The sequence below is a fragment of the Trichinella spiralis genome (assembly GCF_000181795.1).
Source record: "Trichinella spiralis strain ISS 195 chromosome Unknown Scfld9, whole genome shotgun sequence".
Lineage (NCBI taxonomy): Eukaryota > Metazoa > Nematoda > Enoplea > Trichinellida > Trichinellidae > Trichinella > Trichinella spiralis.
This window is the reverse complement of record NW_003526948.1, coordinates 1638283-1655736: the sequence shown is the minus strand read 5'-3', so window position 1 is coordinate 1655736 and position 17454 is coordinate 1638283. Positions and strand designations below refer to the sequence as shown.

General features: G+C 33.3%; 6 protein-coding genes across 6 annotated transcripts; 3 read left to right on the top strand and 3 right to left on the bottom strand.

The window, feature by feature from the left end:
- The first annotated feature begins 91 nt into the window (after positions 1-91).
- On the top strand, positions 92-1063 carry Tsp_11678 (transmembrane Emp24 domain-containing protein 7). The gene is made up of 4 exons (XM_003371422.1): positions 92-373; positions 425-535; positions 787-960; positions 1013-1063. The coding sequence occupies exons 1-4, from the start codon at positions 92-94 to the stop codon at positions 1061-1063; spliced, it is 618 nt and encodes a 205-aa protein (XP_003371470.1).
- A 1018-nt stretch (positions 1064-2081) lies between these two features.
- On the bottom strand, positions 2082-3350 carry Tsp_11677 (putative required for meiotic nuclear division protein 1-like protein). The gene is made up of 4 exons (XM_003371421.1): positions 3182-3350; positions 2946-3157; positions 2173-2430; positions 2082-2144 (listed from the first exon to the last, which is right to left on the bottom strand). Exons 1-4 carry the CDS (start codon positions 3348-3350, stop codon positions 2082-2084), a joined length of 702 nt encoding a protein of 233 aa, XP_003371469.1.
- A 3078-nt stretch (positions 3351-6428) lies between these two features.
- Tsp_11676 (putative ribosomal protein S7) lies at positions 6429-7292 on the bottom strand. Its single transcript, XM_003371420.1, is given in 3 exon segments — positions 6429-6588; positions 6600-6740; positions 7273-7292. The coding sequence occupies 3 exon segments, from the start codon at positions 7290-7292 to the stop codon at positions 6429-6431; spliced, it is 321 nt and encodes a 106-aa protein (XP_003371468.1).
- Positions 7293-9650: 2358 nt separating this feature from the next.
- Positions 9651-10032, bottom strand: Tsp_11675 (hypothetical protein). Its single transcript, XM_003371419.1, has 2 exons — positions 9934-10032; positions 9651-9902 (listed from the first exon to the last, which is right to left on the bottom strand). The coding sequence occupies exons 1-2, from the start codon at positions 10030-10032 to the stop codon at positions 9651-9653; spliced, it is 351 nt and encodes a 116-aa protein (XP_003371467.1).
- A 321-nt stretch (positions 10033-10353) lies between these two features.
- Positions 10354-14817, top strand: Tsp_11674 (eyes absent protein). Its single transcript, XM_003371418.1, has 15 exons — positions 10354-10377; positions 10439-10621; positions 10879-10967; positions 11038-11414; positions 11750-11881; positions 12047-12119; positions 12170-12291; positions 12354-12440; positions 12498-12821; positions 12904-13192; positions 13310-13473; positions 14110-14224; positions 14278-14399; positions 14478-14578; positions 14737-14817. The coding sequence occupies exons 1-15, from the start codon at positions 10354-10356 to the stop codon at positions 14815-14817; spliced, it is 2283 nt and encodes a 760-aa protein (XP_003371466.1).
- Positions 14818-15063: 246 nt separating this feature from the next.
- On the top strand, positions 15064-17425 carry Tsp_11673 (zinc metallo protein). The gene is made up of 6 exons (XM_003371417.1): positions 15064-15110; positions 16160-16341; positions 16392-16533; positions 16688-16913; positions 17104-17194; positions 17253-17425. Exons 1-6 carry the CDS (start codon positions 15064-15066, stop codon positions 17423-17425), a joined length of 861 nt encoding a protein of 286 aa, XP_003371465.1.
- Positions 17426-17454: the final 29 nt, after the last annotated feature.

The window sequence follows — 17454 nt, the reverse complement described above, 5'->3', positions numbered from 1 at the left end:
TAATTTAAAGACCAGAAAAATGAAACTTGAGTTGCAGATGGTCTGTAATTGAGCAGTTATTTGGCATTTGGATTTTAATTGGAGCTGAATCATGGGTAGCTGGGTCTGTGTTCCTGTCATAATGTTGTTATGTTTTGCAGCTACTTCCAGTTGTGTTGAGTTTACATTTGAATTGCCAGACAAAGCAACTCAGTGTTTCTTTCAGGATATAGAAAAAGATGTTGATGTAGATTTTGAATTTCAAGTTATTACAGGTGGTCAGTATGATGTAGATGTACAAATGTTTTCACCAATTGAGGCAGTGATGTTTAATGCTGTAAGGAAGCAGTTCGACCGATTCAACTGGAAAACGAATACTACTGGAACTTTTAAGGTAACTTCATTTATAAGATTATTTTTGATGATTCAACATTTTTATTTATAGGCTTGCTTCTCAAATGAATTTTCAACATTTTCTCATAAAGTGGTTTATATGAATTGGAAAGTTGGTAAAAATGAGGATGTGCCTGTTGATCATGCAAAACTTATGTCATTTGTAAATAATTCTTGAACTACTGATGCTTATAATGATTTTAATTATAAAGAAGTTATACAGATACTTGAAAGTTTACTTAACTGCTTTTCATTTAAATTTGTTGAACTGTAAGGAACTAATTGAAATAAATTAATTATTTGAGCGTATTATAATATATTATTAAAATGTATGTGACTAGAGTTACATTAAGATGTATAATGTCAATAGAGAAAGTTGTAAATTCAAATGAACGTAAATTTTGATTGTTTTAGATTCAAATAAGTTCATCGAATATGCATGAGCGGTTTAAGATGTTGTTGGAACGGCAAACTCATATTCGTTTAAATGCTGCCAGTGGCCTAAAGTTTGCCGAAGATTTAAATGAACGAGTTACATGGTGGTCCGTTTGTCAAACTGTTATTATGGTCATTATTGCAGTTGTGCAGGTCTGTATAACAAATACATTTAGTTATTATTTATTGTATTTTGTATTTTTAGGTCATGATACTGAAGTCATTTTTCAGTGATCGAGAGAGGGTTCGATTCTAACTACATGGAATTGATAGATGTTAGGCTGTTTGTTAGTTGTTAATGTTTGATCTGATCGAATCCTGTTATGTTTCAAAATAAATGTCAAATTTATTTTTGTTTTTTTTTTGACACAGTTGAAGTTAATTTTATGTAAATTATATCACTAAGCAAATATCAATGATGTTTCTGCATAAAGTGCAAGCTGAATATATTTGAATAGTCGATATTTTTTGTCTGACGAACATAATTAAATATATTTCATTCATTCAATTATTAAATATCAATGAAGCTTAATTTTGTTAAATACTTTAAACAAGATTAAAATTAAAGCTGACTAAACTACATTTGAACTATACAAAAGTTTACTGATTTTCAAGAACAAACAATTAATCCTGGTATGACGGCTTCAGCATTGCTACTGTTGAAACAAAAGAAAACGATCATTTTACTTTATTTTTAAGCTTGAAATATCGAAAATTAAAAAACCAATTGTTCAAAACTCATGATCTAACATCAGTTTTGCAATCTGTAAGAAAATGTGCTGAACAAATGCAATGAGAATGTTGTAAATCGTGATTCAAAAATGTAATATTATAATTTTTGTAATTTGATAAAAGATATTTTCTCTTTTAAATAATAATTTTAAAATTGAAATATTTTTTCTTATGAAATGATGCTATCTCATAATTTATTTAAAAAAACACCAATAAATAGCGACAAACATTCGAGGTATATAGAATAAAACAAAAAATGACAACAAAATCCAATGCAGTATTAAATTTACATCTAAATAAATATGCACAGTTAAAAATTAACAATCAAAATTTTTAAATTCATGAATATTCAGTCTAGAAAATTAATTTAGTAGTGAATGAAACATACTGTTGAAAAGAATACCGTTAAAAGCGATAATGAAATCTAGTTCGGCGTTGTCTAATAAAAATGGTCTGATACAATGAAAAAGATATTTAATTAGAATAATGTCTACTGAAATGCAAAATTTCAAAAAGAACTTCAATTAATATAAGTACAATGATCATAACTTCAAGCCGAACACTATGAACTTGGCTAATGTTCCCGTCCAAAAGCTGAAGCAATTCTAAACAATATGTAAGCTTTTCATTTACGACACGCGTCCGTTTACCCATGTTGAACAATGAAAATGCTTCAGAATAAATTCTTTCCAAATCTTGCTTGTCCCAGTAGAAATCTGGTGCATCGAGTAAGTCTCCACAAAGACTTATGCGATGACGTAGCATGAATAATTTTCCAGCTCGTCGCAACACTTCCGATTTAGACAACGTGATTCGTCCCAGCTGCAAATGCTCTACCACGTCTTCTGAAGATGCAACAAAGTCATCTAGTAAAGATTCCCAAATTGACAGCTATAAAAATTAATACAGATGATGAAATGCAGAAAAAAATAATATTCAAACAATCTTTTTAATAGAGAAGAACTGATACTGTAAATCAAACTTTAGTATTCAGGTCAAAATTATTGCACAACAAAGCAGCTTATAAAATTTAATCTAGTCATAAATAAAAATCTAAAATAATTACCACAGTTTACTTAAAAGCTTTAAATTAAAATAATTTCAGTTTTTATTTGTCTAATTTACACACGAAGCATATATTCTTAACATAAATAATATAAATGACAGATAAATCACCTTCATTTTTTTCGAAAAAATTCTTTGTTTTCTGTATTATTAACGCATGATTGAATGCATGATCAAGCAAATTTTGCTCACATTCGAAAAAAATGTATACATACTTTAACACTTAAAAACATTGCATTGGAAACGGCAAATTTATACAGTGTTGATGTTTCTTGACTAATTTGCGTAGGCAACAAGAATGTTTCTTGCCGAAATTCTGCTTTCGATTGTTCAGAAAATACGTAAGATAAATTTTCCTCTTCACTTTCAACAATCTTATCTTCATATGGAGATTCTTCGAACAGTTGGACTGCGTTGAGAAATTCTCGACGACTTTTTTCGGTAAAATCCCAAAATACCACCCCACCGTCGTAAAAGACAAAAGCTTCACCTGGCTGTTGAAATTTCTGTTGGACGTACACAACATCGGGCAATTCACTGCTTATATGAGTGACTGTAAATTTTTCCTTTTTGATACCTTTAATTAATTCTTTAAAACGATACGAGTCGGCTGTAGCAAAGGCAAAAATGTTTTGCGCAGGCGAAACAACATTTTGGGGCAGTATCCGCTTGGAAGGACGCACTTTTTTTGCAACTGCAGATGAAACTCCAAATTTGGTCAACATTACAGTCTTCGATAAAGCCATATTCAGCTTTTTTCAATAGCTTAAAAACAACATCGTTACTGCAAATCATTAGAAAATTTTGCAAAAAGATTTTCAAGGATGAATTTCGATTTACTGTATTACAGTTAGAATTGAGACTAACAAATTGTTAATAATATTTATTTTTATTTTATTCAATATGCATCTGAAGAAATTTAATGTTTAATTTTTATGAAAAATTCAAAATTTTCATTTTTAATATTTTTATAAGGTTATGTAGAGTTTCGGCAGTATTTAGCTTTCATAAACAGAAATCAATTCAACGTTCTTATTAACTTGGATTTTGTTATTCTTAAGATGCTTTAAAACTATAAAATTGTTGTTAAAATTAATGAAATAAATTTTAAATATTTATTACAGTGTTATACTCAGGGGTTTTCACTGTAAATTTGTTAATATCACTGAGGTTTTTTATTGCAGTATTGTAGAGATAATTAAAATATGACAAGTAGACTTTTTAAAAATAAAAGTTTTAAAATTGAATTGATAGATAATTTGAAATATTTTTATTGTAAGGGGTTATTTTCCTTTTTTAGAGATGCTAAGTTCAATCTTTTATGTTGAAATGAATGATTCATTTTAATTGCTACAGAAATAGACATCAAAATCGATATTTCAGTTTGCAATATCTGTTTGCGTAGAAGCTGACGATTTTGCTTCTGTTACCGCAAAAGCGCTATCCATATGTCTCATCCTGCTATAACAGAAGTAAATATTTGTCAGCCTAACTACATTCAGCTGCTTGTGTTTGCGTGTTTCCGTTTCTGAACATTGACATGACCTAACAACCAAACATTCATTTTCCGGTAAAACGGTAAACGTTAAACGTAGAGAAAAAAATAATGAACACAATGTTCAATTGTAAAGTCATTTTAAAGTAATTTCACTTCATCATAACAACTAAAAGTTAGTAGAATAGATTGAAATGAATATCATTTGCAAGTAGATTGGAATAATCAATTGGGTTTGGCTTTTTTCTTCATAATAATAATGTATTACTTATTGTTGCAAGTGTGAATTTCAATAATGCACTGTTTTGAAAATATAATTATTGCAAATAATGTTTAACAGTTGTTCATTGAATTCAGAAGGTAAAATATGAAAGCAGCAATTAGCAGTTCAATATTTTTCGATTGCTGGCAGTAGACTTTTGACAGGCGGAACCAACAATCGCAGGATCACCTTACCGTGGTATCATATGCACTCTGCTAAATGTGTGCGGGTGATTTCACGATGCGCATCGATCAGTGAATAGCGAAGATCAGGTATCAAAAATATGGTCGCGCATAGACTTTGGACATTTGACACTTGACGATTGATCACAGCATGCTACAAAGGCGTTCGGCTGTCGTGAAAATGATCAGCCTTAAAGCAGAGCATGTTAATGAGAAAAATTTCGAAAACCTTTTCAATTTCAAGTTTTGCCATGAATTCCAACGTGAAGACGAAGCTGAAGGAAACTCGGAACATTTTCCTGTTTGCCAAGCTTGGCAACTTTATTGTTGTTTGTTCATCGTTATCATAGCATCAAAACAAAAATAAAACTTTTTATCTATATAAAATCAAATCACTTCTCTAAATCAACAACAATATGCATCAAACTAATAATACAGTGCATTTTTTACTTAATTCCACTTAAACTACTGTAATAATGAGCTAATGTTGACTAGTTTAAATAAACAGAAATATGAAATTATTCGTTTAAGAGCAACAGCAACTTTCAAAAAAATAAGACTACGCTATTTGATGTTTCATTTATCATGTAGTGCTATGAATCAATTAGATTCTAGTCGAAAATATTTGCAATGTGAATTTTGAATAAGCAACAAATATAATACTTGAAATGGGCGTTTTGAAATTTGAAAATTATATGAAAAAAATTGACATTCATCAGGAATATAACTTTTGTTTTTGCAATAAAACGAAAAGCATACTCGTTGTATATTTTGTTTAACTGACCTTTTCGTGTAGAAAAATGTGTACAGGATATTGTGCATATTTGAACAGCTTTTACTTTTACAAAAACTGTAATCACAAATCTATTAGCTCGATTAGAAAATTTATTGTCTACAATGGATATATCCGGAAAAATGTTTGGAACCACTGCATCGAGATGATTATTCGCACGATGGTGCGTTTATTATTTATTATTTGTCAACGTCAAGTTAGTTTCTTCAAAGAATAATGGCTTTTTTCCACGCCTCTTCTCGACCCCGTTTGTTTTCCACGTCAAGAGCTGGACCCGATGTTTATGACTTTGCGACAACCGCTGAGGACAGTTGTGCATTGTAGTACTGTCGGTCGGTTGAGGCTTGCAAATATTGACCAGTCGTTGCTTCTTAACAAATTGCCCCCCCCCTCCCTCTACCAAGCGCAAAAGTGTACCCAGTAGAACAGATGAAGGCAATGTGTGGTAGAGTGTCATTGTAGTTTTTGCTTTTTTGAAGAAAAAAAGCTTGAATGTTGTTATTATAATTTTTTTGTTTCAACCAACCAATCTTTCAATGCTTTTTCATTATTTACATTCATGTTTCACAAAGAGATAGAGAGAGGGAGAGAAGTTGCGAATGACGAATACGCCAGTCACGTGCTCAGCAGTAAGTATCATATGAATGTTGTGAGGAGCTGTTGTGGTGGTGTTGGATGTCGTCATTTTGAAAATTTGTTAGCAACCGCATGAAATGGTTTCGCAGCATTCAAGCAGATGAAAAGTAGTGGACATGATAAGCAGGCGTCGATGGGATCTGGTCAGGGGTTTGGCCAGTCTGTTGTATTAAACGTGTCCAACCCGGTGAGTTGTATTTAGCTGTGGGTAAAGTTTCAACAACGATGACATTTCATCCAAGTTTTAAATGGCCGCGTCGTGGTAGCTGAGTTTTCGGATTAAGTGACTGGCGGTCAGATCGCTTGCACAGGAACCGGCCGACTCACGCGGACGCATGCAGGCAGGCAGAAAGGTTCGGTTTCATTCTCAGCCTCAAAGGCAGGTCAGCTTCCACAGTTTAACTAACACGACATTGCACATAGACTAGCAAGCAAGCAAGCTAACTAGCTAGCTAGCTAGCTAGCAATTTCGCGTCTTCTCATCTTTCTTGATACCCTGTACGAGTTTACGTTACCTTCTCCATTCACTTTATCTTTCTTCAGCTCTTCTCCATTGTCTGTTAGTTCTTCAAAAATTCTAATTCTGCGTTCTTTCTCACTTTTACCTGCTCCAATTCTCAAAATCACTTTTCCAACATGGACCGTTGCTTCCTTTTCGCCAACTTGATCAATACCATCAGCGTCATCAATTCACACCGCTGGCTAGGGTCGTTTCGAGGTAAAGCCTTTTCTTTTCCTTTGGATTTTTTTAATAATTTTAAGGCACTGCTTCATAATTTTCACTATCATCAATTACATTTTAAGTATGCTTTATTTTTGTGGAAATATAATTATCATAGCACAATTATTCCATTTGTGAAACTTAATACTTTAACATTAACAATTTTTGCATATTTTAATATGACTGATATATTTGTAAATATAGTAGATAAGTAGACTGATATATTTGTAACGGTGAAATAATTACACTCTTACAATTCTTGTTCATGATTAGAATTAAATTTAAAGCTCACGTTCCTTTAATTCAAATGTTAGACCTGATAATGCTTGAAATGAGTGGACAATTCGTCGAATATTAATATTTTCGAGTTAGTAAATTTGAATTCAAAATATCCTCAAATGCTTTATACTTTTATTTACAATATAACTAAAGAGAGAAACAAGCTTAAAAACTTTACTACATAAATATACGGTAACAAATTTATTACAATATGCGTGAACTTACTGATCAAATTAAATGTTTATCACGGTACTTTATTCATATACTTTATAAAAACAGAAATATGCAAAAATTCCATACCTTATCATTAGAGAATTCATTATATTATTTATTATTACAATTTGGACTTATTATACATCAGAAATTAGACAAGCTTGCATATGCAATCGCAGCACATAATGAACAATTATCTCGAACAAGCTGAAATCATTTTACAATACGTAATAAATAATGTAATACTAATAAATCATTTTCATGACAACTTTATTAGCTGCATTTCACTTTGCTTCTGATTTGTGGAGAAAATTACCATGAAAAAGTATGCGAATGTTTTCTCTTTCGTGATTAATCAGTTAAAAATAAAATTGCTACATCATTAATAACAATCAGTCATAATTGCTTTTTGATTTTTTATTTATTCATTTTTGAAAAGTTTGCTTTTCACTACTAATCATTGTGGGATAATACGGCGCCGGCTGATTGCCAACATGGTTAGCTGCCACGCTTCAAAACAAACGCTGACCCACTAAACTTCCGGTCAGCAAGTTTATCGTTGTTAATTTAGCTTCCGAGGCGCAGTTCAACTTCGGCACCTGAGCTGGTCATATGCCAAGGCTAATCAACTGTTCATGACAGGCGATCAGCTTAGTCCAACCCCTCAGACTACTTGTCCCTCCTTCCTGAACATATGTCTTGAAAACAAAATACGTCTGTTGGAATATTTCAAGCAAGTATATCTACAGCAAAGCGTGCCATTTGCTTGTATACTGTAATGATCCAACTCTCTAACTGACCTAATGACGATTTTCACCATAGTCCATCTTCTGCTGAGCACGACCTGATTAGAAAGCAAAGTACTACTGATCAGCACCAAATCCTCTTACTTCAAGCAGAATTTTTCTTCAAACTATACAAATATATACGTATAATAAATTTTTCTACATTTCAGTAACGTCTAAAGATTCTTAAAAATATCAAATTTTTAAACATCTCTCTAAATTCAAAATGCTAGTTAAAACGTTGGCATTGAAAAATGCAATATTTTACAAAATTTTACGTTTATTTTAAGACTATTCATATCATTTGTTACTATGTCGATACATTTATTGAACTTTAAACGTAATGGTGCCCATTAGCTAGTCTGCTAATAGCACTAACACAGGCGCGTATCGATTCCGCATCTTGTTACAGTAGCACGCGGCCAAACAAAGTTAGCTAGCTTTTCAGACTGAACAGACGGTCCGCATTCAGCAAAGCAAAGGTTTGTAGAAAAAGTCGCCTTTAATTAGGGCTCCTATTAAGTAGGCGACTTATTAGCTGCGCAACGACGATGGCAAAGTTTGCCAAACAGATTAGTGTTTGTTCAAAATCATGCATTGTTTGCACGTGCATTTGCATCCTACAAAACGATCGACCTACAACATAAGCTGATGCAATTGCAAATCAGTTAATGGTTTTAAGTGAACTTTTCTATAAGTCCAACTTTTCCATGTGCAAGTATTGACCAGGGAAGAAATGCAAATTACAAAACGGATACATCATTTTTTCGATTCGTAGTTTAATATTGCTCCTTTATAAAGTCTACACAGTTCAAAACAGTAGCTTCTGCGCTGTCATCAAATTTAACTACCATATCGATTACATATAAATGGAATATTTGGACTAAAAATACACGTTAAGAGTTGTATAGTGACGGTGTAGCGTTACACTGCAAAGCATTCGCAACATTTTTTATTATTCATTATTTTCAAACAATAGAAAAAAGTATACAAATTAATAATTAGCACAGAAAATAATACGATGCAGAATGATTGACTGAAATAATTTTTGTTAGACATGCTGCAAACGAGATGTTTGTTCATAAAGGCATTATTTTATATACATATAAATATATACATAAAGCATGAAAAATGGTATGGCAATTTTTTATGGGTATTAGATGCACCACATTCACAAGCTAAGCAATTCCCCCTTTCATGATATTTTTCAAGAAAGTTATTTTTCATTTCAGGCATTATTACTGAATATTAGGCTTTGTAAGTTGAATAATTTCGAAGATTTCACTTATTCTTACACTATGCAAAATATTTGTAAATGGAAAACTTTTGGAAATTTTTTATCATAAGATTTTACAACTAAATTTCTTACTGTATGTTGTAAATAAAATTGGCAGATATTGTGACATGTCAAAGATCAACCTGTACCAAAGATAATATGCAATTATTTTTGATACAACTGATGTTAACATAGATTTCCCAGTTGTTTTGAGCTGATCAAGAACAATGATGAAGTATCTTTCTTTCTTTCTTTCTTTCTTTCTCTTTCTCTCTCTCTCTCTCTCTCTCTCTCAGTCTTATAGCACCAAATCAGTTACTGAGACTGTGGCGACCGATGAAATGAGCAATTGGGTTGCATGGCCTTTACTGTTACATTACTGTTCCACTCACAGTCAGGGCCAATTATGGCTGATGCTCTGCTTGGATAATGACCAAAGAGCGAAAATTGCACAATGTAATGCTTTTGTTCGACGCTTTGCTAGCGACCCTCCGCAGGACGTCCACTACATTGGCCACTGGCCTCCTCAGACGGTTCGGGGTTGAAGCGGACGCGCCAGCTGAGTTTTTGTGACCACTGGCGACTATTGTTTGCTTGCTATTGGTAGACAATGGCTGGTCGGCCGGGCGAAGAAGAAGAAGCCAGTCGTTAAGTGACTATTATAACTCATCTTTCTATGCAGCCCACGCGTACAATGCACCAAAAAAAAGCGCTAAGTTCCCGTGCTAAGTGAATCTGCTGTTCGCCTGCTGCCGCAAGCAAGCAGCGCTTTGTCCACTTGACCATTGAATCAAGGCTCCTGTCGCTTTATTCAACCCGCTTAACCATAGGGCGTTATTTGTTTGTCCAATATCCATTCGATGACTTTTTGTTCATTCAGGTGCCTGCTTGCCTCTTTTCTTCTTCTCCTCGTGATCACCATTTTCAGCTGATCATGAATTTTCCATTATTAATTATACTGTCTCAGAAGTGAATCTTTTTATTTCTTTTTGTCTAATTCTCTCCTAAAGGGTTTTCAAATTTCAAATCTGTAAAGTATGCATGTGGTTTGTCATTTTCATTTTCTTCATTTCTTTAATGAAAGAGAAAGAATAGAAATCTTTTTTAATGTCCACGTCTGATGCCGTAGAGGTGTATATTTTTACTTTTATAACAATGCATATTAATCCGCAACTTGTTCAACAAAATTTAGTCGTCCCTGGTATGCGCAAGCGTCAGGCTTCAGTTACAGACACCAGTTGTGCTCATCTTTGATTGGTTGTTAAAAAAGCAGGTTGCCAAAGTTGCACTAGCATGTTCCAATCGATGCAGCCGAAGTAGGCGGAGAGCAGTGGCATACGATAACACGTCACCGTTGTGGAAATATTTTGGATCAGTTTTCCTGACAGCTGAGGGGCAATGTTCAGAATAAATTTTCTCTTCAACATTTTAAGTTTGCAACTCTAAATTTCTTGACACTATACAGAGGCTAATCTTCAGCTTGTTGATTTGACAGCTGCGTCAATTAATCTGTTGCAAAACTGACTTTCGAGGTCAATGCTTGTTTGACCCGCGACAGCTACGTTGAAAACAAAAAATTCAAGCAATATCAGGTACTTTTTCTCTCAACTTCTACTAATGCAAATTTTTCAGGCATACAAGCGTGGTACGTTGCACTGTCGATCGCGCTTAATTGTTCCAAGCTTCGATACGACCAATATCGATTCATTCAAGCAGTTCACGTACGTATGCAGTAGTTTGAAGAACATGATGAACAAATTAAGAGCAACAAAACAAATATGCATATTTCAGTGCAAACAATCCATTGAATTGCTCGACGGATACAGATCAACAACAACAACAACAGCCGACATCGACGATTTCTACAGAAAGTGGTGCCGAATCTTCAGCTTTTACAGTGGTTGGCCCAAGTTTCATAATACAACCATCCCCATCAACATTACAAGCCAAATCATCTAGTAATGATTTTGACCTACCAGGTGGCGCAGCGAACTTTGTAGACAGTGCAGCGCCGCAGCAAACCCGATTTCAGCTTAGTGCATCGCCGTGTGCGCGGCTTACTGATTCAGCAGCGTCGCTTTATTTTTCCGTTTCTTCTCAAAGCTCTGCAGAAGAGTGTTCTAGCTATACATCTGCTTCACGATGGTCTTCTGATAGTTTTACTTCAAGTAAGTTCAAGCAAATATCTTACTTTTAGAAACTTTCAACAAGCGTCAAAGTGCACATTATTATTATTTCATTATTCATATTGCATGTATTTCTATTTAACGCATGCATTTTATTTTTCTAATATGAAACTTGCATTACTTTTAACAGGATTTCTAGTGCATTACACTGGATTGATAAAGCTAAAATTTCTGAAAGTGCTTTACAACACTATAGCAATAAATTAAAAAGTTACCTTTTTGATTGCATTGCAATTTTGAAAAAATTGGTCGAGTAATATGATGATAATAATATTAATACTAATACTACTAATAATAATGCTTTTCAATTGCTTTAGGCAACAATAGTGCACATTCTAACAAAGTGATTGCCGTTGAAACTTTAGCAAGACCTACACTTGCATCCAGTCCAAACAGCGCAATAAAAGGGGCTGCTGCAATGATGTATGGCACTATATCTGCAGAAATGGGTTCTACTTGTAAGACTTTTTAGCGTTATTTTTTAAAAATATTTAACATAGCCTCCAATTAGCAAAGCGCAATGAGCACTGCATGCGTTGCTTCTGTTCTGATATTGTTTCAAATAGAGTGTTTTAAATTAAAAAAAAAGATTTTAATAAAATTCATTCTTTAAGCGGATATAGCAAGTGGAAAAAGTCTACTCTGTGGTGTCTCTACATCATCTGCCTTGTCACCTTACTGTGCCAGGTAAATGCGTTTGCCTAGATATTTAAAGCATAAACATGTACATTTTTAAGCGCAATGTATAACGGTCAGTCTCCACTGTCGAACTACAGCATTTCAACAACGAATCATGGCGCCTTTTATGGCAGTCAATCAAATCAGTCTTCTTACCCCACTGTATTTGCCCAAGCTTGTGGTTCGTCAATGAAAAATGTCATTCAACATAAGTAATAAGTATTATTACCAATTTATTTATAGGCCGCAGTATAAAGTCCAATCCATACCCTTTGAATGCCTACCTCAGTGCAGCTACAGCTGGAATATCACCTGCTAATGCATACTACGGTTACATTATTTATAAACTCAGTACCTAGTTGAAAACTATCTGTTGGTTTTTTACAGGCACTGCATATGCTGCACCATCGTTTGCGACCGGTGGAATTGTCAATCCACAAAATTTTGCTGGAGCAAACCAAGCTTTAGAGTACGGGGGATACAGCACTGTTGGAGGGTATCCGCAAACGTACCCACAGTATTATACAAATCTCGGCCCATATCCAGCATACAATGGCCCGTTGGCATGTGTTGGGTCCTCAAACGCAGGAGCAGCAAGCACAGCAACATATCAACTGACTCAGATCCCATCTTGCACATCAATCTCTACTCATAATTCCAGTCAGTCATCTGCTGATGCTTTCTCCATTGATTCCCCGACATCAAAAATCAGTTCCGATTCAAAGAAATGTGAGCAAAACTTTCAATGAAAATATTTATTCAATGCATTTTTGTTTTTAATTTATCATTATAGCTAAAGGAAAACGCAGGCGAACAGCAAATATGTCACCGACCTTGGATGGAAGTTATGAAAGGATTTTCCTCTGGGATCTGGATGAAACTTGCATTTTATTTCACTCGCTTTTAACAGGAGCTTACGCATCTAAATTCGACAAAGATGTAAATGCTTCCGTTTCCGTTGGCTTACGCATGGAAGAATTAATTTTCTATCTATCTGATACGCATTTCTTTTTCAATGAGCTTGAAGACTGCGATCAAGCCCATATTGATGATATAGCCGCTGATGACTCTCAAGATCTGTCGTAAGTAGATAAAATAATCGATACTTTTCTTTTAAATTAAAAAATGCACATGTGCAACAAATTGACATTACTTATCAAATATTAAATAATGATAACTGATTGATTATTTTATTTAAGAACATTTTCACTCTCTTCTGAGGGATTGCCCATACCGACAACAAATGCTGCAACATTCTGTTTAGTTCCTGGAGTCCGTGGAAGTATTGATTTTATGCGAAAAATTGCATTTCGTTATCGAAGAATTCGTGATTTGTACAATCTTTACAAAGACAACGTAGGCGGTAAGGCAAATCTTGGATTATTCACTTCTTTTACCAATTAAACACTCAATATTTAAATGAGCATACATATCATTCATCATTCAATGAGTCTGTAATTAATAATATGAAAGATAGCAAGCATTAACACATTCCATTTAGTGTACTGCATGTTGTGCCAGCTACTTCTGATTATTCTGTTTTGAAAATATTGCATTACTTATTTCAAAATAACTTAAGTTTCTACGGTTTCCTTCATTGTGGTAATAAATCATAATTTTTCGTTATATTATAGTAATTCGCGAAATATGAATGCAAAACGTTAAGACCAGATAAGGTTAATGAGGAACGAAAATTACTTTTTTTTAAATACACTTTTGCTTAGCACTCAAATGCAATATCTTTGAATGATAAACTCCATTTATATATTACTTCACTGCTTTAATTTGAATAAAATAGCATCTTAAGTTTATAAACGCGTGAAAATTAACAAAACAAATGCACAATTAATATTTGTATAGAAAAAACTACTAAGATTCAAACATTTCAGTTCTTTATCAAAATATGAATAATCTGAAGCACATTTTGCAATTAAAATTTATCTGAAATGTATTAAAATTAACTAAAATCATCAAAACTGCTGACTTCAATCACATTTAGGTTTATTGGGCTGTGGCAAACAAGAGCAATGGCTTCAAATTCGTAACGACATTGAAACATTCACTGACTCTTGGCACAGTTTGGTTCTTAAATGTCTGTCTCAAATCACATCAAAGTAAGTTATCAATTAATTTATATTTTTATATTTGATTATATTATAAACTTCAGAACCAACTACGCAAATATATTGGTCACCACATCACCCCTTATTCCAACTTATGCAAAGCTGCTGCTTTACGGCCTCAGCTCAATGTTTCCAATTGAAAATATATACTGCGCTGCAAAAATTGGTTTGAAATATAATAAACTAGAATAAAATGAAGAATATACCTATATATATATATATATATTGATAGAAAACAATTTAGGCAAAGAGGCTTGCTTTGAACGCATTCTGCACCGTTTTGGCAAAAAGTGCACTTATGTAGTTGTCGGTGATGGTCGTGAAGAAGAAGTTGCGGCAAAACAAGTAAGTCACCACTGTCTCCTTCTTTGGATGAAATTTAACTGACAACTGTAACTGTATATGCCATGCAATAATTTAAATGTAACGTTGGACATGATATTAGAGAATAGAATGGAAAAATTATTTCTATTTAAAATACATCAAAACATTTTTCCTTTCAGATGCAATTTCCCTTTTGGCGAGTGACAAATCATTCTGATCTACTCGCATTACATCACGCATTAGAACTTGGTCATCTGTAAAAATGATTGGTGTATACTTTTCGAAGCAATTGATCCAGGGCTATGCTCGTGATTTTTCCATAGCCCTTGTCAAAGAAAAATGAAAATGTGCTATATTTTATCATAACTGCACTTATTTTTATCGGAATCAATGTCACCTATAGTGAACTTGGTGTGTCAAACGAAATTTTACTGTATAATGAATAAATAAATTTTACTTTGATCATTCTGATGCTGTGTTTAAAAAATGGTCTTTTTTTCTCATAAATGAACTTGGAAAAGCTATTTAATAACAATACTTTATCAGCAAAGATGTAAGAAATTGATAATGCATTTTTAACATGTTTTTTCAGCAGTGTAAACACTATTGCATACTTAGATATTACATGCTGCCTAATTCGAATGCATTCTTGCTAACAATTTTAGCGACATCGGTGTGATGAAGTGATATTTAAACAGTTTCTAAAATTGATGTACAGTTGCAGTGGAAGCAGCTGAGCGTTTCCATCATGATGAATCGACGTAATTTTTATGTGATTTCAACGTTCCTAATTGTACGCTTACTGCACAAAAATTCCTACCCAGTGCTTACTAAAATAAATTATTTTTTAGAAAATTCAGCTTTTTCTTACTAATAAAGGCACTTTGTCTGAAAAACCCACCTTATTTGAACTGACAAATAATGGTCATGGTAAGTTTACTTTTCTTAAGAGCTTCTTTGTGGAGAACATTTAAAATTGCTTATTTCACATGCCCAAATATTGATATAAATTTTTAATAAATAAAGTAAAATAAAATGCCTAAAGTACAATAATTTGTTGAATTAAATTCACTGTATTATGGACGTTTAATATGAATTCTAATTCTAATTAAATTTGCATAGATGAATAAATAAATATTAACCAAAAATGACAAATCAATTTGTATTGTACGTAGACTTTTTCGAAGGAGATATAAAAAGACTGTTTGATAAGTCACCTAAAGAAATGGTAATATCTATTCAAATTTCATTACACTTTGTAAGTTAATTTCAAAATCAGAATTTACTAACACGCAACGCCAAAAAAGATATACAATCAAGATGGCCAAACAAGATGGTACTTTACTACTTTGACAAAGTATATATTGGTAAATTTTACATTTCATTTCTGCATTATCATATACACCGACAGTGAATTCAATTCAGATGATAAAAAGATGAGAATGTTTCAAGAAGTTACAGATGAATTGCAAAGAAACACTTGCGTGAAATTTAAGCGACTAAAGAAAAGATCAAAAAATCATCTTTTTATAACAGACTTGAAAGGGTAATTTGTTGATAATGAGTTATGAAGTTCAACTTTAATTCATTTGCTTTATTCAGATGCTGGTCATATGTAGGATTTCATCCTATACAAGGTGGACAGAGCTTATCACTGGGAAAACGCTGCTGGAGACCTGACGTCATCCGTCACGAACTGATGCACACACTGGGCTTTTATCACGAACATTCTCGTTATGATCGCGATCATCATGTTAATATTTTTTATGAGAACATCAAACCAGGTAAAATGGCAACTTTGCCTTGTAAAGCATTCAGTTTCGTTAATCAATAGCTTATTGGCCTGAATATGCCATTCGACTTCCAAGTGAAGCAGAGCTATTGACTCCATATGACTACAATTCTATCATGCATTATGAATCAACTGCTTGGGCAATAAATGATAAACAGCCAACAATGGTAGCTAAAGTTGAAGGGTAATTTAACAGAAAAAAAATTTTTTCAGTTTTATAATCTTTAAAAAAAATTCTCAAAGCATAAGACGTGGAATCGTGCTGTGGAATAATAATTTTCAGAGTAAAGTTTCATAACTGAATATGAGAGAGAACATTTTGTGAAATTTCATTACAGAGTTCAAATTGGCCCCAAAAAGACATTCAGCACCAAAGATTTTACAAAAATAAATCTGCTTTACAACTGTACTGACTTTTTGCATTTTGCTGATCACGCTGACCAAGAGATTTCTGCACCAGATGAATCAGCTATAAATCCGTGGACGCTAAGACCGCATTTTTCACTATCAACTTGGAAAATAGATTGCAAAAAAGAGCAAAACTGCAATGATGAAGATCCTATTGTAAGTAATACTCATCTGAAGATCTGCAACAATTCCGCAATTCATAAATTGTTCATGTATAACTTTCTAATTACACGGCATTTTTATTTGTGTTTGCTTATGCACAATTTAAAGCGACTTGTTTGTTTGTAACAAATGCAATCATTATGGTTAAATGTATTTCATTCTGCATTGCTTTAAAGTATTTCAGAACTGCCCGATAATGGCGATTAATGGCTGGTGTGAGAAGTTGCCAGGAAAATTAATGCTTCACTGCCAGCGATCCTGCTGCAACTGTTTTAGTAAATTTGAAGCAATTCTTCCCAAAAAGCAATTCTTAAAACGAGCTTGTCATTTCAGAGGACCGCTGCATGGACACTTCCGATGGATACTATTGGAATATGCATTGTCTTGCGTTAAACTTTATTAAAAGAAACTCCAACAGAAAAATTCCTAACACTCAAGACTGTCACTCAGATGCAACTTCTACTTTGCGCAAACTTTACTGCCCTAAAACTTGCGGTCTTTGCTAAATGATTGGTAGTAAGATAATCGACACTGG

Coding starts and splice junctions, on each gene's coding strand:
- Tsp_11676 (XM_003371420.1), bottom strand. CDS start 7,292: ATGAATTCTCTAATGATAAG. Junction 6,741..7,272: donor ATGAATTCTCTAATGATAAG/GTATGGAATTTT, acceptor AAAATTATGAAG/CAGTGCCTTAAAATTATTAA.
- Tsp_11674 (XM_003371418.1), top strand. CDS start 10,354: ATGTCCACGTCTGATGCCGTAGAG. Junction 10,968..11,037: donor GATTCATTCAAGCAGTTCAC/GTACGTATGCAG, acceptor TGCATATTTCAG/TGCAAACAATCCATTGAATT. Junction 13,193..13,309: donor GATGACTCTCAAGATCTGTC/GTAAGTAGATAA, acceptor ATTTTATTTAAG/AACATTTTCACTCTCTTCTG.
- Tsp_11675 (XM_003371419.1), bottom strand. CDS start 10,032: ATGGTCAAGTGGACAAAGCGCTGCTTGCTTGCGGCAGCAGGCGAACAG. Junction 9,903..9,933: donor TTTTTTGGTGCATTGTACGC/GTGGGCTGCATA, acceptor GAGTTATAATAG/TCACTTAACGACTGGCTTCT.
- Tsp_11678 (XM_003371422.1), top strand. CDS start 92: ATGGGTAGCTGGGTCTGTGTTCCTGTCATAATGTTGTTATGTTTTGCA. Junction 536..786: donor ATGCAAAACTTATGTCATTT/GTAAATAATTCT, acceptor TGATTGTTTTAG/ATTCAAATAAGTTCATCGAA. Junction 961..1,012: donor TCATTATTGCAGTTGTGCAG/GTCTGTATAACA, acceptor TTGTATTTTTAG/GTCATGATACTGAAGTCATT.
- Tsp_11677 (XM_003371421.1), bottom strand. CDS start 3,350: ATGGCTTTATCGAAGACTGTAATGTTGACCAAATTTGGAGTTTCATCT. Junction 3,158..3,181: donor TTTTAAAGAATTAATTAAAG/GTATCAAAAAGG, acceptor AAAAATTTACAG/TCACTCATATAAGCAGTGAA. Junction 2,431..2,945: donor AAGAGGAAAATTTATCTTAC/GTATTTTCTGAA, acceptor TAATTTTTATAG/CTGTCAATTTGGGAATCTTT.
- Tsp_11673 (XM_003371417.1), top strand. CDS start 15,064: ATGAACTTGGAAAAGCTATTTAATAACAATACTTTATCAGCAAAGAT. Junction 16,342..16,391: donor TTATGAGAACATCAAACCAG/GTAAAATGGCAA, acceptor GTTAATCAATAG/CTTATTGGCCTGAATATGCC. Junction 16,534..16,687: donor ATGGTAGCTAAAGTTGAAGG/GTAATTTAACAG, acceptor ATTTCATTACAG/AGTTCAAATTGGCCCCAAAA.